Source organism: Grampus griseus (genome assembly GCF_964374135.1).
Source record: "Grampus griseus genome assembly, chromosome: 3".
Lineage (NCBI taxonomy): Eukaryota > Metazoa > Chordata > Mammalia > Artiodactyla > Delphinidae > Grampus > Grampus griseus.
This window is the reverse complement of record NC_139019.1, coordinates 149923791-149949394: the sequence shown is the minus strand read 5'-3', so window position 1 is coordinate 149949394 and position 25604 is coordinate 149923791. Positions and strand designations below refer to the sequence as shown.

The window sequence follows — 25604 nt, the reverse complement described above, 5'->3', positions numbered from 1 at the left end:
GACCCAGGGGAGTCTGAGTGCAGAGCAGTCTGCTCCATCCTAGGCCAGAGGACCCCAGCACCCACCATGTGCTCTGGGAGTCCCCAGACTCAGGCTAGGGTGTGTCCTCGGTGGTTTGGGGGCGGCTGCTGGGTCCTTAGTGGCTCCAGGAGTCAAATTTTGGTGACCAGAAGCAGGATGTTCAGCGTTCTGGGGCTGGGTCTAGACAGCCTCGGAGGGTAGCATCCTCACCGATTCCTGGGCTAGTGTCCTGAGCAGCTCCTCAGACAGTGGCTCTCCCGGCTGCTCCTCCAAGGGGCCTCCCATGTGTCTCTGGAGGAACCTAAGCGCCCACAGGCTCTTGCAGCAGCTCAGAAGATTGCTGGAGCACAGGGTGCAGGACATCGCTGGCTTCCTGGGGAGACACAAGCATAGGTTAGGGCTGAGGTGACCACTGAGCAAGGCCAGTTGGGCCAGACCTTGCCTCTGGCCTTTGCTTCTTCTAAGTCGGGAGCTGGGAAGGGGGGGGTGGTATGGGGCAGGGAACCTCCCACGTGAAACAGGGACTTGTTCCCTCAACCCACAATGGGGAGCATTCAGGAGACTTGCTTTCAAACCCCAAATCAGCTTCTAACAGGCTGTGTACCCTTGGTCAAGTTACTTAACCTCTCTGAACCTTAAGTGAAGGTAAAAATAACCACCTTTCCAATTCTTGAAAGGATTAAGTGTTATAAAATATGTTTAAAAGTATCCCACACATTGCCTGGCTCATGGTAGGAGCCCAGTGAATGTTTGCTATTTCTGTGTCTGAATAAAATGATTCCTGAACACCTACATCATGTTTTGCATGAGTTGGGGGAAGGCTGGGAGAAGAAGACACAAAGATTTATTCAGCCTTGCATTAAAATCAGTTGTGAATGTGTCTGTCTCTCCATTAGAATGTGTGGTCCCTGAAGGCAAGGCGCTTGCCTTTCAAACCCCTACTAAGTGGCTGCCGGCACATAGTAGGTCCTCAGTTATGTCCATTGAGTCAAGCTGATTGATGGTCACTGAACGTAAGTTAGCCAAACACTTGGGAGGAAAGTTTTTAACAAAGTATTTGACATACATTTTCAGAAAGACTTCCCCCATATCTGGGTATACAAAATTCCTTTGGCCTGTTGCCTGCTAAGATGTGGACAGCTGACCTGCTTTTTCCTTCCGATACTTTCAGTGAGTAAGAATTCCTTCATCGTTTTTATTTCAAGCCTTCTGAGGTCAAGAGAAAAAGCCTCAGTGTGGAGGGCCTGTGTTTTTAGTACTCAACACGCAGGTGTCCCTTTATAACCCGGAGTGCGGGCAGGCTCAGAGCTTTAATCAGGCAATGGGATCTGGCCAAACTTGGGTGGCATTGTTTTGTGTCATTGTTTCTATGCTCACAAGTACTTTCTGTTTTCCACAAGTGATACTGCATTTCCATTTATGGTGATGATATAAAGTCTTATAAATATATTTCAGTGAAAACAGCCAGGTGGTGTAGAGACTTAAGTGTAAATTATGCAGTTGGGAGAGGACTATGGGCTGCACAGGGAAGGGGATTTGCAAGCAACTGTGGTTTGAGGAGTGTCCTTGCAAGTCCTGGCCCACCCTGTCTCATGCTTGGCCCCAGTGCAGGAGAAGCTAAGCATTGCTTGGTGTCCCTAGACGCTTTGCCTGGGGTCTCTGCAGCTCCAGGGCAGGACAAAATCTGGCTTGAGCTCTGTCTAAGGCAATGGCTGCTACTTCGTTTCTTGCTTCCCTGCCTTGGCTGGAGCAGTAGTTTTCTTCATCCAGTTTCAGGCTGGAAGCTAGCCCTTGTTTGGTCCTGACACTCACTGCGGGTCCTCCGGATGTCCCGTGAAACTCGTGCCTGGCCTCAGCTCTAGCCCTCATCTGTTAAGGTATTCTGGCCCCCAGAGGAATCAAACTCACTCTCTTCCACGTGGAGAGAGAGCAAAGCATAGTGCTTCCCCTTAGAGTCCATCGGAGGGGAGTATAGGTCTGGATCCCTGCTTTTGTAAAGGCTTTGTGAACAAGGACACAGCCAACACCCACAGCCAACACCCCAGCTTCCCTGGATGCATGGTATGTTCTGGCTTAGCCAGTACTGGAGGCCTCGCATGGCCCAAGCTCTCTCATGGGTTTGGCCAGCCCCACCGTCCCCAGAACACCTGCCCTCACCTGGACCTCCAGGTCACACCCCTGCACTTCAGAGGCTCCGGTTCTTCTCCATGCCAGCAGTGTACATATTTGACCAAGTAGGCAGGTATCTACCCTTGGATTAACATTCCAGATGGAGCCTGAAGTGTGATAAGGTGACTTTCACGTAGATTAGATTGAAATGATCCAAGACAAGCTAGCTCTAGGCTAGGAAATTACCTCCCTTCTAAAAGGCTGTAAAATCATTTAAAATAATATTATTATGGAAGTATCGCATGTTCATAGTAAAAAATTCAGAACATAGAGACTAACAAAAAGAAGAAAATAAGCATCTCAAATAACTCTACTACTCAGACATATCTTTTTGCTACGTGGAGATTGTGTCAAAAAATATTTTTAAATGAAATATATCAAAGAGGCTATATAAAAAACACATGTGTGTGGCTTAAAATATTAAAGAATATTAAAGTGAATACAAGTGTAACCACCTCTCAGGTTAAGAAATAGAATTTACCAGCCCCTGATTTGTTTCAGCAAATATGTATGTACCCCTGAATAATATACTGTGTTGTTCTGCCAGGATTTTACTTTTATAGAAATGGAATCATGTTTTAGGATTCTTTTCTGCAGCTTCCTTTTTTTAGTTGTTGTTCAACATTATACTTTTGAGATTAAACTCTGTCAATGCGTGAACCTGTAGTTCATTTTCACAGTCATAAAGTATTCCATTATGGGAAGATACTCCAATTTATTTATCCATTCACCTGCTGGTGGACATCTGGGTCGTTTCTCATTTTTATCTTCTCCCTTCTCATACTTGTTTTTGAATCTACACTCTACTGGCCTCATCAAATAAACAGGAGAGTTTCCCTTTTTCTCTTCTCTGAAGAGTTTGAGCAGGACTGGAACGATCTTTTCCTTGAGTGTTTGGTAGAACTCCTTAGCAAAACCAAGTACTACTGGTGTTTCATTCACTTTCTTTATTTTTTTTATTTTTTTTTGCGGTACACGGGCCTCTCACTGTTGTGGCCTCTCCCGTTGCAGAGCACAGCCTCCGGACGCGCAGGCTCAGCGGCCATGGCTCACGGGCCCAGCCGCTCCACGGCATGTGGGATCTTCCCGGACCGGGTCACGAACCCGTGTCCCCTGCATCGGCAGGCAGACTCTCAAGCACTGCGCCACCAGGGAAGCCCACTTTCTTTATTTTTTAATGTTTATAGGACCATTCGGGTTTTCTATTTCTTCCCAAGTCAGTTTTGGTAAGTTCTGTTGCTAGGAATTCGTGCACTGTATCTGAATTTTCCCTTGTTTGGGGCATAAAATTGACCACAATGTTCTTATCATCTTTCTTAATCGCTGCAAAATCTATAATAATATCTCCCTTTTAGTCTTAATATTGTTTGCTTATGATGTTAATGATTAATTTCTCTTTGTGGTTTTGTCAATGTTACTTTGTCAGTTTTACTTTTTGCAGCTGGTTTATTTGGTACATACAAGTTTAGAATTCTTATCCTTCTAGTGAATTGAATCTTTTTTCAAAGGATGGTCTTTATCTTTAGTAATACTTTTTGCTTACAGTTCACTTTGTCTGATATTAATATAGCTACTCAGATTTCTTTTGGTTAGTTTTGCCTAGTATATCTTATTTTTCCTTCCTTATGCTTTCAACTTTTTTGTTTCCTTAAGTCTATCTCTTGTAAAAGTATTTGTCTGGGTTTAAAAAAAATCAAATCTGGCAATCTCCATTTTTTTTAATTGGCCCAGGTTATTCCATTTACATGTCCTGTGATTACTGATATATTTTGACTAATTTCTTCAATGTGATTTTGTGTTCTACATTTGTCCCATCTTTTCTAAAATTTCCTGTCTTTTTTTTTTTTTTGCTTTGTTTTAAACTGCCTTTTTCCTCCTTCTCTTTCCTCCTTACCATATGGAATTTCCATCCTCTTATTAAATTTGTTTGCCATGCACATTTAACTTAATAATGTCTAGTGGTGTGGAGCCCTTCCTCCTTTACTTAGCTTGCCATCCATGCCAAATGTAAGTTGGGATGAGACACTAAGCTGGAGCCCCACACTGTGTAGACTTTATTACATCACACACATCTAGAGATACTTGTACGTTTAATATTCCTGGACTCCCTTATGGCCCATCTTTGCCCTGAGCTCTGACACTTGAGGCTCGGAGGTGTAACTGGGGTTCTAGGAGAGCACATAATAGGTTGTCTGCCAAGTGCTTATGGTAAACATCTTATTTTTACCTTCACATCATCAATTCCCCTTCTCTTGGTAATAACACCTTGATTCTTCTTTGGAATCCAAACTTCCCTACTCTTTGCCCATGTGGGTGAGGTGAGATTTACCTTATTCATTGCATTGGCTCCAGGTCTGGGTACAGAGGTAAAGACAGGACCCCATCCAGCCAATGAAACTTAAGCCTAAAACTTTCTGTTGGAACGGGAGGAAAGGGAAATATTTTCCATTGGGGCTACTAAGATGGTAAGATGTAAGCTTGGAGCTCCTGGTGGCCCCATGGGGAGACTCTAACTGAAAATGAAGGCAACACAGGGTGAAACTGAGTTGAAAGCTGGAGAAAGACAAATTTGTGATGACATTTGAGCTCCTGAATCCAACTTGAAGCTACTCTTGATTTCTTCAGTTCTATAAGCTAATTCCCTACCTCCACCAATCCCAGCCTCTTTTAACTGGGTTTCTGCAACTGACAGTTAATAGTGTCCTAATAGCATTCTCAAATAAATGTTCTTTGAATATCTTTTCACATGAGGGTGCTATAATATGTTCAGCCACCAGGGGTCAGGACCCAGTTTCAGTGAGAAGCCTTGCTCAGTCTCGCTCTGAACCTCGGTTTCCTCATCTGTGAAATATGTTAATAATATCAAGCTCACAGGACTATTGTAAGGACTACAGATAATGACTGTCAGTGACCTTTTCCATTACCATCTACGGCTTATAGTACAAATTATCACACAGAACCACGGCATGCGCACATTGCTCTGTCTTGTACTTGCACCTATACACATGTCATCCCCATTGCTTGCAATTCCTTTACCTTCTTTGCTGTGCACTTTGATGTGTTTCAAGGTTCTGTTCAGGCATCACCTCCTCTGGGAAGCTGTCTCTGAGGTTTCCCAGGATTACTGATTCCCTCCTGGCTCCTACAGCCCCTCTGCTGAGACACTTACCTCCTTGGGTTAACCATCAATTTACCTATCTCCCAGACTAAAGGCAGGTGTTGGATCTTTCGTCATCTACCCCACTGTCCAAGTTTATAGGAGGTGCTCAATCGTGTGTGTGAACTAATGAATGAAAAAGCCAGCCAATCTCATTTTCGATAGTGATTCTCCCATTTTCTGACTTCCCAAGTTCACAGATCAGCAGAAGCAAAGGCACTTCCCTGGGCTGTGGGGCAGCCCTTACCCCACTCTGTGTGGTGTCTCATGCTGGCTTTATTTCTATATCTACCTTCCCACTCCTACCAGCCCAGAAGAGCACTGTGAGCCAGGACCTTGGGACAGACAGTGAGGCATGGTGACCATTTCAGCAAATACCTGCTGAGCACCAGCCCTGCGTTGGGAGGATTGGGACAAAATGTGAGATTTAGAAGCAGGAGTCATGCATTCAGTTTGAGGCTTCCTCACTCCCCTGCTGTCGGATCTCAGACAACTCCACCTCCCTGTCGAAGCCCATCTCCTCGTCTGTAAAATGAGCATAATCCCAGGGGAAGTGCTGTAGAAGCCAGGAGAAGTGATGGGAGAAGAGAAAGGTTTAGAAATTCCAGAAGATTCTCCCTTTCTCCCTCCTCTTTTGTTTCCCAAGACAGGTACAGCCATTAGCTGCTTTTCCCTGAGGGTCACCAAGAACTGGCCCTTGAGGGACTGCCTGTTGTAGGCTGGGCTGCTCCCTGAACCCAGACCCTTGCTTATCCTGCACCCAAGCATCTGGGGGAACTGCCACACCCAGAAGGGTAGTTTCACGTATATCTTGGGAACTGGGTCAGTGCAAAGTCCCCTCTCCTTTTTGAGGAAAGGGAAGTGGGAGAGCTTAGAAAGGGGAAATGGCCCTCTAGTGCCCTGGGAGCCAGCCACAGCCCACCAAGTGTCTGTTCCCTTGTCTTACACTTTTGCCAAAATCAGGGGTGACCCTCTTCTCCAGGCAGACCTAACTTCTCGTTGTCCTAAAATAAGCTATGAGGTGGAAATTTCAGGATGCCAAGTTACCCAGAGCCCACTCATATGAGTGTTATCTTCAAATAACTTTGTTTTCTACCACAAACCAGTACTTCCCAGTATTTGGCCGAAATGACCGAACTTCAGCCCTCCACTCATGAAAGAAATGATTTTTTTCAGGGCCTTCTCATACTTTTCCGGAAGTAAACACAGAGGGTTTGCCTGTGTCAGCGTCTGGTTTGAAGGGTGGAGGGCCAGGGCAGGATGATGGGCGCCCAGGGCCAAGTCCATAGGTGGAGCTCTCTTTCTGTCCTTCAAGCTGGGCAAAGGCTTCCTGCAGGAGTTTTGCAAAAACAGTGTTCATTTTCATGACAGATAAGGTGGGAGAAGCATGCACCCACCACTGGGAGAGCCAACGCCTCAGGGCATGGGTCTGGCCCTCAGTCAATAGTCACGTTGAGTGCTTACTGTGTGTTTGGGGTACCTTGGGGGCCCCACCACCCACTTCTTTACAGTTGAGGGAACTGGCTCTTCGTGGGATTAAGTGACCTGCCTGACCAAGGTCACACCAGTGCGTGGAGGAACAGGGCTCTGTGCCACGTCTGCTAGGTCCAAAGCCTATGCTCTGAGCCCTAAGAGCAGCCAAACGACAGCCACCATACACTGAGCTCCTGCTGCACGCCAGGCCTGGTTCTGGGCGTTTTGTAAATATTAGCTCAACCTCAAGGGCTAGGTACTATTAGTCCCCCTATTTGATGGAGGAGGAAACTAAGGCACAGAGAGGTTAGGAAACTTGCCCGAGGACACACAGCCGGTGAGGAGTGTTGGGCATTGTTATAGCACGCTGGGCTTGCTGCTTGAAGGAGAAGTGAAGGCGTGGCGCGGCCTACTTCCACTCAACCCTTCCTTTGCCTCCGTGTCACCCACTTTTTGCTGACGAATGAGACAGCAGAATAATAAAATGTTGAGAGTGATCATGGGTCAGGCACTTAACGTTGAACTCTCACAATATCCACGTGATACGTATGATAGAGTTACGATATTCTTATCTCCAACAGATGAGGAAGTCTGAACCCAAAGAACTTTAGTTCACTTGCACAGCAAATAAGTGGTGGAGGATTGAAAGAGCCCAGCTTGGTCCACCTGCAAAGCTGGAGATTCCCTGCCCCCACCTCCCCTCCCCGTCCAGTGCAGGTGGACTCTGGGCCATGCTCAGATCTCCCCAGTCCCAAGGGACATCTTGTGTTTACCCTGCCCGGCTGCTTCAACCCTAAGTAACATCTATTTGAGACTGGCTGGCTTGCCCAATCCTCTCCCTGAAACTCTGGAAAGTTTTTTAAAACCGAAGGAAACCCCCAAAACCCTGCCCACTCACACCAGTGGGTGCTCATGGAAAAAGAACCCACAGTGCCCAAGGCAACTCTCAAAGTCATGTCCTCTCACTCACTCCATCTCACCCCTCTGAGGCAGGCGAAAGGTCACGCCCATTTCATAGATGGGAAACTGAGGCTCAGAGAGGCTGCCATTTGCCCAAGGTCATCCAGGTGGGCCGGGCGCTGCATCCTGGGCTCAGCTCCTGGCATCACTATGCCAGTTCTTTTGACTGAAGACTTATTTGCTCTGTAGTCTCTGAACGGCTCAGGCCCTGGACGTGGGCTCACCTCTCTGATGGTTCCTCCTTAGCCCCTTCTTCTCCCTCTTCCCTGCCCCTCTGTCCATCCTTAAATGCCAGAGACCCCTTCTCCTTGCCAGCTATACCTCTGCCCTAGTCAGTCCCCCTCACAACCCTTCTAGGACCCTCCCCCTGAGTGGTGTCCAGTAAGTAATGCCTTCAGAGGTGGCTGGTGGGCCCCCGTACAGCCAGTCTAGAAAACAATTAAGCAAAGTGTAACAAAAGCCCTCAAATATCCCTCTCCTTTCACCAGTAATTCTGGTTCCAGAAATTCAGTTTCTGGGGAAATAATCTGAAAGAAACAGAATGTTCTCTGCATGGAGATGTTCATCACAGGACTGCTTATAAGAGCAAAAATAACGCCAAGACAAGGGCAAAATACAACAATAGGGGAGCATTTTAGTCAGTCTCGAGGCTCCTCATGGAGCCCCATGCCTGCCAGTGAGCTGCTGTGGACGACACTGTTCTCGGGCCTGTATATCTATTCTCTAGTAACATCCCCACTTACAGATGAAGAAATGGAGGCAGGAGAGGTAACGTGCCCAAGGGCAATCAGGCAGTCTGACTCTCCCAGGCTCAACCACTCCCAGGGCAGTGGTGGTTACTAGTCACCATCACCGGCTAGTTAGGTGTTGAACGTGGGCCAGTGTGTCAGGTGTGTGGTGTGTCGCTGGTGGGGTAGGAGAGGATACTAATTTGAGATGTAGTGGGCTTGTCCCCATTGCCAGTGCCACACACACACACGCCCCGCCATTCAGGCAGTGACTCGGAACAGAAGCAGAAACAACGGTGAGAGAGTTCAAGGGCATTTGGCTTTCAGGAGCCTGTGAGAGCAGTTCCCCACCACCCAGAGAGGAAGCTGGGGCAGGAGGATGAGTTAGCTGCTAGAGTGGGCCCCGCCCCCAGCCTCTCCTTTGGGGGTCAGAATGCTCATTGGAGGTGAGGTGAGGGTCTGAAAGTAGAGGGGCTTGTGTCCTACTTCCTAGGACAAGGGGGGTGGGCCTGCAGACATGGCCATGAGGAGGCTTCACGGAGCTCTGTACCCCAGGTCCTCTGCTCTCACATGGGGCACAAGAGGCCCCTAAAATCTCCCAGACCTACAGTGAGCCCTACCTTGTGGCTGGGCCTTGGGGCCTGCCTGCTGGGCGATTCCTGGGGGCCTGTAGCAGAGGCCGAGGCCTTTGGGAGGGTGTGGCTCTTCCTCAGCAATCCAGGTAAGGCCAGGAGCAGGCCAGCTGTGTCCCCAGGGCCCAGGCATGGCATGGGCACCATGGATGGAGAAGGAAGCCATGGGTGCCAGACAGCCTCCGGGAACTTAGCTTGCCCTGGAGGGAAGGAGGGGGCAGTGGAGAGACTCTTGGATTGACTGGGTTCAACTTCCAAAGTCACCGTGTTTACAGCTGGAAGTGCCTGAGAGCCCCTGACCTGGAGAATGTACGTTTCTCCACCGTCCATGAAGCGGTCGCCTGTGGGCATCCGCAGCAGAATGAAGCAAAGACTCTCACACCTGAGCGGACTCCGCGCTCTGCTCTAAGCTTCCTTCCCAAGCCAAGCATTAACGCCCTTGGTCCTTTGCCCAGCCCTGGGAGGGAGGGGATGGGATGATCAGTCCTACTTTTCAGATAGGGACAAAGTTTCAGAAAAGGAAGTACCTGCCCATCAGTCACCTTCCCATCGTCTGTGAGTCCCTGGTCCCTCTCTCCCCTCCCCGTCCCTCCTTTCCTCCCCCGCTTCCAGCCTCTTCTGCCTAGGACGGCACCTCTAACCTCTGCCCTTCAGCTTAGGAAACTCCCGCTTGTCCCTCAGGAGTCAGCTGAGCCATCACCCCTTCCAGGAGGCTTTGCCTGATTCCTGGACCACCCCGGGGCCCTCTTGGTTCCCATACCTGCCAGGTCCCAGCACTTATCCCACATGTTTGTACCCTAACAGCTCATCTCATAGATCCATTAGTCACCCCCTTTACCGCCCCCCCACACACACCCTACGGGGAAGGGGCACTAAAGAATGACTGAGTGAATGAATCAGAGAGACTCGGCAGCCCCTAGCGCAGAGACCTGCTTAGGATCTCCACACGTGGATCCTCTTGTCGCCATGATATCAGGACCACATCTCTCATGAGCGACAGAAAGGGAGTACAGAGCGTGGCTTCAGGGCTTGTGTGAGATGGCAACAGGAATGGAGTTTCTCTTTGACTGTCAGCGTTCCATTTCAATGATGATGAAGTATTTATAAATATTCTGTGTTTCCCAAGTCAGTGTGGAAAAGGGAAGTTCCCTCCAATCCTCTGGGTGCTGGGGAATGCCCTGCTGCCCACCCAGAGCGTCTGTCCCTGGGTGACATTGGCATGTGCTCAGTCCTGGAATGAGGAAGGCCTGAGTCTCGTCCACCCGCCCGCGAGTCCCAAAGCCTGTGGCCCTCCCTGCAAGCTGCAGCCTTCTGCACGATCAGATGTGGACAAGCAGAGCCACATGCCACTTTTGGGAACTGGGACAAACTCCCCTGCCCCCCACCTCCCTGCCCAGAGATGGGCAGGGAGGGAATGGTCCTCACTTCTCAAGGGAGCCTCAGGCTGGGAGAAGAAGACACAAAGATTTATTCAGCCTTGCATTAAAAGGACAACCTAGGGCTTCCCTGGTGGCGCAGTGGTTGAGAATCTGCCCGCCAATGCAGGGGACACGGGTTCGAGCCCTGACCCAGGCAGATCCCACATGCCGCGGAGCAACTAAGCCCGTGCGCCACAACTACCGAAGCCCGCGCGCCGTGCTCCACAATAAGAGAAGCCACTGCGATGAGAAGCCCGCGCACCGCAACGAAGATCCAGGGCGGCCAAAAATAAAAATAAATAAAATAAATTTATTTTTTTTAAAAAAAGGACACCCTAAAATACCCATTGGGTCTCAGGCACACCCTGTCCCCGTCCCCTGACACTACCTCAAACAGCTGCTGTAGGTTTAATGAACACAGCATCACCCTAAAACAGAGAGCCCTCTGACTTACTGCTGTTTCTTTAAGAGCAGTGACATCTGCTGGAAGCCTTAGCTCTCTTTGACAGATGAGGAAACTGGGGCTCAGAGAGGGATGTGATCTTCTAAAGGCCATACAGCCTGTCCGTGGCAGAGGCAGTGAGAAGCCCCGGTCCCCTGTCGGCCAGGCTGGGTCTCTCTAGAAGCTCTGTCCTGTACCCAATCTGCATCCCTACCTGCCTGTGACCCCTGCACTCAAAGCTCAGGTTGCGACAAGGATATGTTTTACTGAATTTGCCTGCATACTCAGGGTGATTCATTAGTATGAGAAACAGGTTCCCCCTCGCCCTCGCCAGAAGATTTTTGACACAAATACAGTTGGGGGTTTGGCATAACTTCTCTCTCTTGTTAAGCATTTATGTATAATTAGTGTTGGAATGGTCCCCTGAGTTGGATCTAAGCCCCCCATTTTCAGAGGAGGGACACGAGGCTCAGGGTCAGGGTCCAAACTGAGCGATTCAGTGGTACAGCTGAGACACAAGTCCACAGAGCCTGCCATGGACTTTTCAGCTGCTCCTTTACAGAGGGGCCACAGGACGGAAGGAGGGAAGGAAGGAAGGAAGGAAGGAAGAGAGGGAGGGAAGGAGGGAGGGGGGCAGGAAGAAATAAAGGGAAAAGAAAGGAAGAAAGAAAAATGACCCCTTACAAGCATCTACCCTGTGTCGGGAGCTTTGCACAAATCGGTGCTAAGGCTCATCACAGTCCTCACAGGGAGGTATTTTTATCCCTATTTTGCAGATGAGCAGGCTGAGGCTCAGAGAGGGCAAGCCACCTGCCTAAAGTCAAGGAGCCAGCAAGTGCTGGGGCTGGAATTGGCACCCTTTCCTTTCCCCTACACCAGCGGTTGGCAGACGATAGCCTGTGGGCCAAACTCAGCCCACCACCTATTTTGTTGAAATGGTTGAAAAAAAAGGTGCATAGAAGAATAACATTTTGTGACTGGTGAAAATGATATGGAACTCCAATTTGGGTGCCCATAAATAACGTTTTATTGGAAGGCAGCCACCCCCATTCACTTAAGTATTGTCTGGGGCTGCTTTTGCGCCGTACCACCAGGGTTGAGTGGTGGTGATGAACATAGGCGCCGCAAAGCTAACTTATTTACTATGTGGCCCTTTGCAGAAGAGGCTCGCAGAGCCCCGCCCTCCACCCTGCTGTCTCCCAGGGGTCTGGAAGGTCTGCAGGGCCTCCCTGTAGTTGCGCAGGTTGTTCTCTGCACAAGAGCATGGGGGCTGACATCCAGACCTCTTTCTGCTTGCCAAGCTGTGTGGCCTGGGGCTGGGTCCCCTGGAGAAAGGGCTTTCTCTTAATTTGTTCACCTAGAGTGTTCACCTTTTTCTCATGGGCACAAAGCTACTAGCAGCGTCCCCGAAGGCATGGTTCCCCTTCCCTCCCCTTCACAGCCCCTGGAAAGGCAGCTCCATAGCAGTCCTGTCAGATCTTCGGCACAAGGACCCAGCAGGGAAGGTGGGGAAAGGGCTGGGGCAGGGGTCTGTGCAAAGCCAGGGAGGGAGGGAGGCTGGCGGGGCACTGGCGGGGCCTCCAGCTCTCTTCAAAGGCACAATCACCAGGGAGGTAAAGGAGGGGTTCTCTACCTTTCGAGTGACTCCTGGGAGGGCCACGATTTATTCTCCTTGACTTTTGAGGTTGTAAAAGGCTTCCCACCTCCTCTCCCTCTGCTCTTCCCATGATTTCCTCTCCAGGGCTGGGAAGGGGGTCTCACTCCCCAAACTCTCTGGAGAGACAGAAGATGAAAAGGGTTAATACCTTGTTGCATCCCGCTGTTCTGCCCGCAGCTGTGTAGAAGTGCAGGCCCCGCAGGCCTGAGAACGGCCTTTCCGAGCCCACCCAGGCGGGAGGTAGGAACGTGGGCCACCTGTGGGTCCAGGATGCAGCCTCCCGGCCCCCTCCCCAAGGGCCTACCAACTGCCAAGAGCTGCCATAAAGCCCAAGCCCTCGGTGAAGGAGAAACGGGACCATGGACACAGAAGGGAATGGGGGAAGGGAGGGAAAGAAAACACAAAACAGAACGGAAAAAGGAAAGGAAGGAAGAACAGACAGAAAAGAAAGAAAGAACCTCAACAGCATTATGCTAAGTGAAACAACCAAGCAAGAAAGCACACGGATTGGGGCTTCCCTGGTGGCGCAGTGGTTGAGAGTCCGCCTGCCGATGCAGGGGACACGGGTTCGTGCTCCGGTCCGGGAGAATCCCACATGCCGCGGAGCGGCTGGGCCCGTGAGCCATGGCCGCTGAGCCTGTGCGTCCGGAGCTTGTGCTCCGCAGCGGGAGAGGCCACAGCAGTGAGAGGTCCGCATACCAAAAAAAAAAAAAAAAAAGCACACGGATTATCTGAAATGTCCAGAATAGGCACACCTATAGAGATAGAAAGTAGATTTGTGGTTGTCTGGGGAATGCAGGGATCGGGAGGTTGAGAGCTGAAGGCTACAGGGTTTCTTTGGGGTGATGAAAATGTTCTAAAATTGATTGAGGTGATAGTTGCACAACTCTGTGAACAGACCAAAAACCGGTGAACTGTACACTTGAAATGAGTGAATTGTATAGCATGTGAAGTATATCTCAATAAAACTGTTATAGAAAAGAAAGATAGAAAATGACAGAAAAGAGACAAAATGTAAAGAAAGAAAAAGAGAAAGAGACGGATGGCAAAGAAGGAGAATTCATGTCTGTTCGGTCTGTTAAAGCACCTGCCACCGGCCAGGAACTGTGCTAAGTGCCTGTATCCCTGACTCCATTTTATTCTCACAATTCTGCAAAGTAGGTCTGATAATTATCATAGTTTTATAGGTAAGGAAACTTCAGCTCACACTGTCAATGACTTGTCTAACATCACCCAACCCCTAACTAGCGGGGGACCAGGGCTCATACCGGGCTCCCTAACTTCCACACGGAGGCAGGAAGACACCCCAGGAGCCTTGTGGTGTGACCAAGCCAGGCAGAGGTGACAAAGCAGCAGCCAGCAGGATGCCAGTGTGCAGGGGACAGCCAGGCCCCTTAGCTGGGGGTAGGGCGGGGGCTGGGGGTGGGGGTGGGGGAGAAGGGAGGGGGACCAGCTGCTCTGGGCGCCTCTGCAAAGAGTGCTCAGAAAGGCCCCTTAAGAGATGCTGGAATCAATGTGCCAAAATGTTAAGACTATTTCAGGACCCAAATGATACAAATAAACAAGTCTGGGCTCTTGAAAGGGTAAATTATGCAAAACTTCCTTTCTGAGCAAAGCCCCCTCCTTCTTAAGAAGTGTGTGTACATCAGTCATGTAACCTTTTTACTGCTAAGGGAATTGCGGCCTCCTCTACCAGACCAGACTAGACTCTGAGCAGAAGATAAAGCCACTTCCGCCCTTCCCCAGCCCCCAAACCCTGGCCAAATGCGGACATGGCGTGGAGACGCAATGGACCGCTTCCAGGTTGTCTGAAGTCTGGATTCCTACCCCAGTTCCGGGATCCCTTCATCTCTCCTGGGAGGCAGGGTGAGGGGTGTGAGTCTTTCCACCCGCAGACTCTATGATTTACAGCGGCCGGTGGATCCCTCTGTGAGGCCCGCTGCTGACACCACTACTTGGCGGGAGGCCCACAGTGATGTCAAAGTTAGAAAAGGGAACCAGGAGTTTCTGAGTTCCCACTGTGTTCCTGGAACTTGGCATTTCGAGACTTGGTTCCCTGATCTCTAAAGCGACTGGTGGTATTAATCACTTCTCAGGGCTCTTGGGGACCTAGAATGAGATATTCATGCATTCATTCATTCACTTATTCATTCAACAAATATTACTGGGCGTCCTGTGCCAGGTACTGTGCTAGGTGTTAGACAGGGACCAACAGAGATGTGAGCCTGCCCTCAGGGAGCTTGCGGTCTTGGGGAGCAGACACAGAACAGAGAGGCTGTCCCAAGACGGGTAAGAAGACTGCCTTGGGCTGAGAGGAGGGTGCGTGGGATGGGACTAAGCGTGGCCTGGGGACAGGACCGAGGGGCCCAGAGGAGGAGTTAGGGCAGCGGAAAGCGTCGGCCAGGGCAGGGCCTTGTTGGTCAGGATAAGAGCTCTGTATCATAGTCCAAGAGCACCAGAAGGGCAGAGCAGAGGCCCATTCCCAGCTGGACGAAATGCTGTCTCACTGGCAGCAGAAGGAGGGCGGGCCCTGGCAATGCTGGCAAGAGGCCAGTGAGGGGAGAGAGCTGGCAGTCGGGGGGCACCTGTGGCTCCTGGCCTCCCTTTGTGCCTCTTCTTCCTGAGCTCAAACTCCAGCCCCTGGGAGGGTGACAGCCGCAAGCACAGGGCCTCTGCAGAGAGGAGGAAGTACCAGCCTGCCCCCCCCCCAACCCCGGAGAGAGACAGCTGGTGCCCAGGAGTCTTATCTCCCTGCCTGGGGAGATAACGCAGGGCAAGGGAGTGTATGGGGAAAGACCCAAGAGCCCTGGGCAGGGGTCCAGAGGTACAGGGTCTACTCCCTGCCCCAACCCCAGCTTGCTCTGGGCCTCAGGTCACTTGCCTTCCTGGGCCTTAGTTTCCCCATCTGCTGTCTATGGAAGTAGCACTCAGAGCCTGGGCTAAATTCATGTCCATTCAGCACTTCCTCACGGAAAGAGCCTGGCTTTGGGGTCAGACGGGCTTGGGCTGGAATCCTAGCTCTGCCACAGACGGATGAGGCTGTGTGGCCCGACGTCAGCTACTTTGCTCCCAGAAGACTGCTGCTGGCTGGGGGCCCACGTTTTGAGAACCTCTGGGAAGAGGGCCTCTGCATGGCTCACTGCTACACCCCCAACAGTGCTGGCATGTGGCAAATTCTCGGTGAGTGCTTGCGAATGAATGAACTCTCAGTGGTTTGTTTCGGTGGGGGCAGAAGGGGCTGGAGGGTGGGTGTGGGCCTGGGGATGGTGTCGGGAGGTGGTCAGGGGCCAAATCATGAAGGGTCTCCAGTGCTAAGCTGGGGAGCTGGGACTTGTGGTAGCTGAACGTGGACCCCAGACGTCTACATCCTCATCGCTGGAACCTGAGAAAGTCATCTTATATGGCAAAAAGGACTTTGCAGATGTGATTAAGTTAAGGACTTTGGGATGGGGAGGTCATCCGGGATTATCCCAGTGGGCCCTAAATGGAATCACAAGTGCCCTTATTAAAAGAAGGAGGCAGAGGGAGATTTGGCTACCGAAGAGGGGAAGGCGATGTGACAATGGAGGCGAGAGGTCAGCGTGATGTGAGCAAGGGGCCATAAGCCAAGGAGGGTCGGTGGCCCCCAGAAGCCAGAAAAGGCAAGGAGATGGATTCTCCTCTGAAGCCTCCAGAAGGAACCAGCCCTACCAACATCTTGATCTCCCAAACTGTAAGAAAAGAAATCTGTCTCGCTTCCAGTCACCAAGTTCGCCGTCATTTGTTACAGCAGCCCCACCTCGGAAACGAATGCAGGCCTGTATTCAGTAGAAGCAGTGGGGGTTACTGAGCAGGGTCGGTGGAGCAGAAGGGGTGAGGTTGGGGAGCTGGGATCAGAGAAGGGTAGAGGTGACGAGGGGCAGGGTAAGGGTGGACAATGGGATCAGGAAGGGGCAGACAGAGCATCCTGCTGGGGAGATGACTGCTGGCTGGCCTCAGGGCAGGGAGGACCAGACAGCTCAGCCACTGTCTCTCGGAGTCTCCCCTTGCGCGACTGTGCCGCTCCCCCGCCCGAATCCCCTGCAACCTCCACCATCACCAACCAAGGGCAGACACCTGGCCCCTTGGCAGGGATAAGGGCTCTCTGTCAGGCCAATGCTGGGTTTTGTTCCCAGACGGGAAGCAGGAAGGACACACTATTGGTCATCAGGGAAGCTGGAAGCCAACCTTATGGAGGGCCACCCAAGTCCCCAGTCGCCCTGGCAGCCTCTACTGGATAATCAAACTCGGGCTGTTCCTGGCTTCCTGGATCCCCATGCCCCCAACCATAGTATAAGGCCCTTCAGCTGGTTCCCCAGCCTTCTCTGCCGGACCCCTCTGCTCCACGGCTGCTGCGTGTGACCCAGGCAGGCACGGCCTCTCAGCTGGCCTTGGTGGCCAGGGTGGCTGTGATGATCAGAAGAGGAGATGGACGCTCCCTGCCCCAGCGTGCCACCCTGGAGGAACGGGTCTTTCCCCTCCACATTGGAGGCTCAGCTCAGAGGTCTGCTCCCGGGGATGGGCTCTTTGGGCCAGGTGCTGCCTCCTCTGGCTGCCCTGCACACTGGGTTTCAAGCCTGGGCACGTGCTGCTCTGAAACGTGGCCAGTCTCTTCCTCAACCAGACAGGCGGTGGCATGAGATGGGGGGCTGGCTTTATTTCCCTTTGTACCCTAGCACTTGGTACAGGGGTGGGGATGAGATGCCGTCACAGAAAGATTAATACATAGAAATAGTGGCAAACCTAAAACTGGTACCTAGTGGGTGTTCAGTGAGGCCTGGCCATTGCTGGTGAGTGCCTGCTGCGTGGCTCCCTAAGGATTGGGGGTAGAGGCAGCCTATTAACCCGGGTCCCACAGGTAAGAGCAGTGGGAAGTGGGATGGCAAACAGAATGAACAGTGTCAACAGCCTTCTCTAGAGTCCACACCCCGTGCTTTGTCCTTTGTTTGTTTTGTGAACTAAATTTGCTTTGTACCAGAGTCTGCTTCCTGAATGAGGCAGTGTGGGAGGACAGGGTCATCTTATCTAGCAAGGCCAGATGTGGAAGCCTTCCTGTCTGCATTTTGGAGAGATGCCTTTAGGTGGCTTGGAGGATGGATTTGAGAGGGAGAGTCTAGAGGCAGGGAGGCCTGGAGGAGGCTGGTTGCAGGAGCAATGAAGCTTGTTCCATAAGGATAGCAGTGGACGGGTGGAGGGCCCGGGACCAAAGTCTATGGCGGGACCCTCCACACCTGGTTCCTACAAGGACCAGAGGGACACAAGGCCGAGGGGTCCAGTTGGGCAGTTTCATCCCCACAATGCTCCACAGGGACCAGCACCCAGAGGGTGTGAGTGTGCAGAGTCCATGCAAGCTTTTCTCAAGTCTGATGCTCAAAGGTCGAGAGAGGACAAGTATCCTACCGGGGGTCATAGAGCCTTTTGGTGCCCCTTAGCACATGTGTGCTTCAGGTGGCTCTGGGCAGGCTGCTTGAGGACAGACCCCACATTCTACAAGATGAGGAAACTGAGGCCCAAGAGGGGCAGAGACTTGCTCAAGCCACAGAGCTGAGACCGAGGCTGTACAGTTGACTAGCCATACCTGTCCATCAAAACAGATGCCACAATGTCACTTCTACATCCCTGGCGCTCAGCACTGTTCCTGGCATGTGATAGGAAGTTGACAAATGTTTGTGAATGAATGAATGAATGGATGGATGGATGAATCGGTCACACAGACCAGCATTCTGGGGGGCAAAGGCATGGTCTGTGGGAAGACAAAGGAAAGCGACATTTATTGAGCATTTGTATGTGTCAGATGTTCTACCAGCATCCTTTCATTTATTCCTCTCGACAGCTAGATAGAGCTTGCTCAGACCTATAAACCTTCTCTCCATGTGTGAGCTTCCTCAGGCCACTCAGGTCTTTGGTGAGGTACCCCTTAATACCTTGCATGGGTTTTGTCAGCAGTGAATTGATCTCAATGTCATTCTAATCCTGTTTATCTTTTCAGCCTGGGTACCTCTCGGGGGTGGAGTCCTGGGGCATCCTCTCTCTTGCATCTCCTGCATCCCAGACATCCAATGGTCTACAAGACTATGTTTTAATAGCCTCCTAGATTTTGCTCTGTTCTCTTCTCTCTCATGGACCAGTACCACATCCCCCCTTCACTGCTGTCCCCATCTTATTCTTCTGGTCCATGTCTTAGGGGACAACCAGAGCCCTCTTTCCAAAGTAGAGAGATGCTTGGGTTATACCCATCCTTGCTTCTAATCCTTCCATCTTCCCCTAAGACCTACAGTACAATGTCCAAGCCTGGTTTTCAAGGCTTTGCCTTCCCACCTTGGCCAGTCCTCTTTCTCCCTCCACTTGAGCACCCCCAAAGTAAGAGCTGAGGCATAAAATGTGCTCAGTGACGGTGGGCTGAGTGGGGTCTGATTTAACCCCCAGGCAGCAGCATTATTCCATGGCCATTTGAGGGCCATCCTGGCAGATTTAGGTGAACACTTATGACCATTAACTAAGTGGCCGAGTTGGAACTCAAACTTAGGACTCCTGATTTTAAGGACAAGGTAGCTAGGAAAAAGGTCCACCAGTTCTGAGTCAGGGGAGCTCTATCCAGATCCCAGCTGTGTGGCCCTGGCCAAGTTCTCTGCGATTTGACTTACTCCTTTTAAAAATGGAGGTAAAAAGTTCTACCTCAGCGGGTGTTTGGGAGGATGGAATAACACGAGGTTTGCCAAGTGCTCATGAAGAATTCCCAGCACATAACATCCAAAGCAGCGCCTCGGGAACAGCTGTTACCATGAGTGGGACCCCGTCCCTGTGCCCCGTCCCACACACAAGCTGCCGGGGCAGTTACCTGTCTGTGGCTCCCTGGGGGGCCGTGACCTCTGTCCCACTCCACACCTGGAGCCTCAGGGGCCTCTCTTCCTGCCACCTGGGTCCTTGGCTTGGAATCCTCGTCAGCTGAGAGCTGTTGGACTTCAGAGAAGTTCTGTGGGTGCCGTGGTCGGTGGGGCTGCAGCAGAAGAGCTGCTGGTATGCTGTGCGGAAGTCTCTATTCAGAGCAGCGTACAGGATGGGGTTCAGGGCTGAGTTGGCATAGCCCAGCCACAGAACCACGGCTTCGAAGGTCTCGTTGATGGCATTATCCCCTTTCAGCCCACGGTAAACAAAGACGGTGAAGTAGGGGAACCAGCAGATGATGAAAGCCCCCATCACGGCTGCCAGGGTCACTGTGGCTTTGTGTTCCCTGATGGTGGCTGCCCTCCAGGAGCCGACGTTATGGATCCTCTTGGCCTGATCCCACGCGATCTTGAAGATGCGGTAGTAGGTGACGCACATGACCAGCAGAGGCAGGTAGAAGGTGACCAGCCCGTCCACCAGGCCATACACCAAGTTGACCTGGACTTTGCACTTTGGGATGGTGTGATTGGCACTGCTGGGCTCAGTCCTGCTGTTCCACCCCAGGTGGATAGACAGGAAGGATAGGGTGATGGAGATGACCCAGATTAGGACCAGGGAGATGGTGACGCGGACAGGGGTGACCAGCATGGGGTAGCGCAGGGGATCTGTGACGGCGCAGTACCGGTCGAGGCTGATCATGAAGAGGTTGAGGATGGAGGCCGTGCAGAGCATGACATCTAGGCTGGTATAGATATTGCAGAAGACCTTGCCGAAGCTCCACCTGCAGGACAGCTGGTGGAAGGCCGAAAAGGGCAGCACCAGGAGGCCGAGGAGTAGGTCAGTGATGGCCAAGGACACGATGAAGCAGTTGGTCAGACTGCGGAGCCGGCGGTTCAAGCCCACCGCCAGGCAGACGACTACATTGCCGGCGATGGTGATGAGGATGAAGAGGGTGAGGACCACGCTGACGGTGATCTTCAACGCAGCAGGGTCCAGACAAAAGGAAGAGGTCGTGCCATTGGACGCCATCCTGGGACCCTATGACTCCTTCCCCTGCCTCCGGCCCCTGGCTGCTTCTCTTCCAGCTCCCCAAAGGGTCAATTATGTCCACCACTGGGCTCCAAGCTGCCCAACAGAGCCAAGAGAAGTGTACAGATGTGGAGAGGCTGCAATGACCGATCCAGTGCTGTTTTTCTAGAGATAAGTAAAGCTGTCTCTTAGGAGGTGTTGGGCATGAGCATGAAGGAAGATGAGGGAAAGCTAGTCTTTGAAGCGAGGTTCCTGGTTCAAACCCCAGTCCTCAAATGACCCCGTGGCAGAGCCGGCTTCCTCCTGGGACTGAACAGATCTCCACTCTCCAGGTTTTGCATAGAGACTGACGCACTGGGGCATGAGTCTGGAGGTGGCTTTGGTTTTATTGGGGAGGCATCATGTGGAGACATGGCTGCAGCCTTCTCCATAGCGGGTGGCTGCTCCCATCCACATGACGGGGGTCTAGCACTGTTGCCTCTCCCTCTGGAGTCCACTGGAGAGCGTGAGCTAGAAATGCAAAGATTGAGTGTTGAGCATGTTGAAACCAGACCGAGAGTGTGACCTGATTCAAGACGAACCCTTCTAGACCTTGACCTCCCTTCTAGACGCCAGGAGGCATGGGACCAGTCCGGCACCACTCCTGAGAAGGGACAGAAGCAATCAAGATACATAGCGGGAGGAGGATGGGAGACAGGAGGCAAGGGGCTGGACCACCAAGTCATCATGTGAGATACGGTTGGAGGGGCTAGGGTTGTTTATACTAGAGAAAGAAAGATCTAGACACAAACTCTAAGCTCCATGAAAACAGGGGCTGTATCTGCTTGTTCACTGCTAGCTCCCAGTACCTGGCCCCACCAGTAGGCATTAAGCCTATGATGAATAAATGATAAAATGAATGAAAAAATAAGCAAATGTAATACATTTACTCCGATAAAGCGCCGAAAACAGTGTTCCACACTCTCGTTTTACAAAATGTCACCGTACTCTAAATGCGGCGCCAGAAGACTTTTTCAGGAAAGGGCCAGGTGGCGCATATTTTCTGTTTGCATCCTTCAAGGTCTCTGCTGCAATTACTCAATTCTTGTTTAGTGTGAAAGCACCTCCAACAGACAATGTGCAGATGAGTGATCATGGCTGTGCTCCAAGAAGACTTTACTATGGACACTGAAATTTGAATTTTACATCATTTTCACGTGTTGCAAAATATTCTTCTTCTTTGAATTTTTTTTCTCAAACTCTTTAAAACAATTTCCCAGCTAAAAATGTAAATGCTATTCTCAGATCATGGGCTGCACAGAACCAGGAAGAGGACAAGATCTAGCCTGCTGTTGTAGTCTGCCAACTGCAGCCCCTCTCCACACCCGCTCTTAACATCTCTCTAAACCTCACTTTCCAGGTCAGCTGGTACAGAGCTCACTCTAATGGCTGCATAACAGTCCCCAGGATGGCTGGCTGTGCTTTATTTATCATCACTCTATCACAGGTATTCCTGTTGTTTCTAGTTCCTTCCTTCCTCCTTCCTTCTTACCTCCTGTCTCATGGCAAACATCACTTCAACAGGATGACTGCACGTGCAATACTTCTTGGTTAAATCTCAGATTAAAGTCCTTCCTACTGGTGATATTCTATGATTCCAATTGATGCAAAACAAGCTAAGGCCCTGATTGATTCCTGGACCCTTTATCTCAAGCTGATCCTGGTTTTCCAGAGAGCAGGCAATCTCCTGGGATCCGGGAGTGTGCAGAAAATCAGGCTGACAGCGGAACCCCTCTCAGAAACAAGCTCATTACCATCTGACATAAATTAAGCCTCTCCTAGGTTCTTGCCTGGAGGGGTTTTGCAACCTGAATACGAGAGGCATCATTTAGTCATAACCACTGTGTTGGTGCAGGGATCACCAACTCCTGGTCACCCTCTGCCACTCTAGCAGGCTGGGCTAGAGTGGTGGTTCCTTTTTTCTTGGAGTTTCAAATAAGAACCACCCCTGTCATGTTTCTGTCTTGCAGCCTAAGTCCCAGAAGTTTCCAGTGACCTTTGTGAAGGCAGGATCTTTTGCCAATCTGTGGGTAGAATGATGGCCCTAGAGGGTCAAGGCACCCCCAAGATCACTGTTACCATGATCACCGTCATTGTCACTATCACGGTTCATATAAAAAAACACTTTCTTGAACTTCCCTTTCAAATGTTAAAAGCAATGACATGCTTATTGCAGTAAACCAAGGGTCCTGAGGTATACAGGAAGGGCCAACTATTTGGGCCATCACATACCTAAGCCCTCACACCAGGGAGGTGACCGTTGCTCACCATTTGGTGTGATGGAGACCATACATTCTTTCTCTGAGGCTCTGCAGGTACCAGACCCATGCAGGACACTGTTTTATACACACTGCACACATTACATTGCTACTTCTTTTCCTCATTTCTCTTAAAATTCCTATTATATAACGGACACCCCTCTGGATCACTTAGATCTAACTCATTCCTTTGGGAACCTAGGCTGTGGCAATACAACCACCACCATGAGAAGAGCCGTGAAGAAGGACGTCTGCGTCAGCAGGTGTGCAAGTGGCAAAGAATGGGAGACAACCCGAGTGTCCATCAGCAGGGGAATGGTTCAACCAAGGATGGCACGTCTGTACTGTAGAAGAGTCCTGGGCAAGGTGATATCATACATATTAAGTGAAATATCATCTCATCCTCACAATAACCCCCAAGCGAGGGGAATCACTGTCTCTATTTAACAGTTGAAGAGAGCAAGGCTTGGAGAGGCCAAGTGACGTCTCACCCCATTAAGTGTCCAGAGAGCCTGGATTCAAACTCAGCTCACACCCTTCCAGCCTGCCCTCATGCCCGTTCTTGCACCCGACTTCAACTTGTCCTTCTAAGTGGACCTCACCAAACAGCCCTGTAATTGTCCCCCTAACTCTGCCGTTCAGGCAACCAGGACTTTGCCCAAATGCAGCACGTCTCTTCCCTCCTGCCTTTGCCTTTGCTGTCTTCTCACCTGGAGTCCCATTCTTCCCTGTCTTCAGTCAACTACTCCCTTTTCAAGGCCTGGCTCAAACACGTTTCCCCCCACCAACCCGCCCCAATCTGAAAGTACAGCATTCTTTTGAAACCTTTAGAAAGCTGAAATGGCGTAAAGCAAAGAAGAAGTTACCTTAGGACACATCTTGCCAACGGATGCACAAAATAAATCGAGATAAAGCACAGATGCTCAGACACAGTTCACAGCTACGGGGGCTCGATGCTGAGATGCTGATTGTGGTTCCTGGGGAAGGAGCTCTGAGGGGCGCCACCTTATGCTTGGGGTGCAGGCTGCCTCTATAATGGCTTACCGCAAGACAAACCTGAATGCTATTTTTGCTTTTCACTTTTTTTCATCAAAGCAAAAATCCTCCTTGGGTTTCTTTCAGTTAGCAAAAACAGGTACTAATGTAGGTCTTTTGTAAAAGAGAAGTGGGGTAAAGTGAACTTTCCAAAATCAGGGGCACCCTGAACCCATCCTGAATGCCTGCAGGAAGGGGCACCCTCTCCTGCACTTTGTACTGAGTTATACGGCTGTCACCTTGCATTGTTAATATGGCTCTGTGTCTGTCCGCAAGCAGGTCCTGGATCTGGACCACCTCTCTCCCCCTTCCATCCACCTATCCATCTGTCCTGTCCATCCATCCATCCAGCAAACATTTCTTGTTGTCTAAGGGAGAGGTCCAGGGTACACAGAGTGTGTGTGTGCGTGTGAAAATGATACGGAATTCATTAAAACCGGCTTCAGCCACTTCCTCTCCCCATCTCGCAGGTTGACCACAGATGCTGCAGTTCTATGTGTCACACTGCTTCCTCTTACATCATCTCATCTTTGCCTTAAGGACCTCTGAAAAGGCACTTTGTGGAGAACTTGCTCATGGGTTGCTGTGCCCCTCACTGCTCCCTGGGGAGTCTTCTGACCTTCACCTACGGTCATCACCTAGCAAATGCGGCAGTAACAAGAGGCAGGGCCCTGCTCAGTCTGACTCATCTCATCAAGTGCCTCTGGGAGGCCACGGTGGCCAATTGGCCCTGAAGAGCAGCCACAGTTGAGTATGTTAAATGCACTCAATGTGCTCACAGGTGTGTATTAAACCCACTGTGCTGGGCTCCGCCCGGGGAAGTCTGCTTTGATCACTTCCCAATACCAGCCTTGGTTGCCTTTAAGTATAGATAGATCTTTGATGTGACATTTAAGGTTCTTCGTGACCTGGTTCTCTCTTCTCTCTTTAGCCTTAGCTCCTGCTGCCGAGTGCCCTTTAGTTGGACAACACTTTGAGAAACAGCTCTGGTGGCATTTAATTCCTCCTGGTTTTGAAAGTCCTAGGCCCATTCTGACTCTGTGCCTTTGCACATGCTCTTCCCACTGCCTGGAGTGCCCTTCCTCCCTTCCATGTCTGGGGAACTCTCACTCTTCCTTCAAGACTTGGCTTCCTCTGTCACCTCCTCCAGGAAGTCTTCCAGAGTCTTCTTGCTCCATCCCCTCTCACTTTTACCTCCCACTTATACCCACCTCTGGCAGAGGCTTGTGATTTCTGGGGTGCACAGGAAGGAGGGGTTCTTTAACCCCAGTGGGTAGAATTCTGAGTTTCCAGGGCCCTAGGAAAATTCTCCTTTGAGTGTGGTCCTTGGTGATTCCCCATCAGAATGTGTCTCCCTAGGAATGAGTTGTGGTGGGTGGAATACAGAATATCATTACCCTCCTCAACCCTCCCCTGTGGCAGCAAAGAAAATGGGGGCTTGAAGGATTGAAGGTCACCCCACCAGCGGAGGTATAGCCCAAAGGCCAACCGGGTCTGCCTGATGCCCCAACTCCCCTCTCACTGATCCTCACCCACAAAATCCCAGAAGAGATGCCGCAGGTGGTACGTTCTGTTTGCCAACAGAGGGGTGAAGTCATCTAGAAGATTAACTAGTCTGGGGGCTGGAGTCTCCTCCCATCAAATTTTATCAAAACAAGTCCAACACTTTTCTCTTTTCATTAG

At 50.9% G+C, this 25604-nt stretch overlaps 1 protein-coding gene across 2 annotated transcripts; it reads right to left on the bottom strand.

Moving 5' to 3' along the window:
* Positions 1-201: 201 nt before the first annotated feature.
* Positions 202-20589, bottom strand: HRH2 (histamine receptor H2; the record flags this gene model as incomplete). Of its 2 annotated transcripts, none has more annotated exons than XM_082652444.1 (2): positions 202-394; positions 19514-20589. In XM_082652444.1, the coding sequence occupies 2 exons, from the start codon at positions 20587-20589 to the stop codon at positions 202-204; spliced, it is 1269 nt and encodes a 422-aa protein (XP_082508570.1). The 2 variants fall into 2 exon arrangements, with proteins under 2 accessions (XP_082508570.1, XP_082508571.1); XM_082652445.1 differs by lacking the exon at positions 202-394 and adding an exon at positions 18382-18418.
* Positions 20590-25604: the final 5015 nt, after the last annotated feature.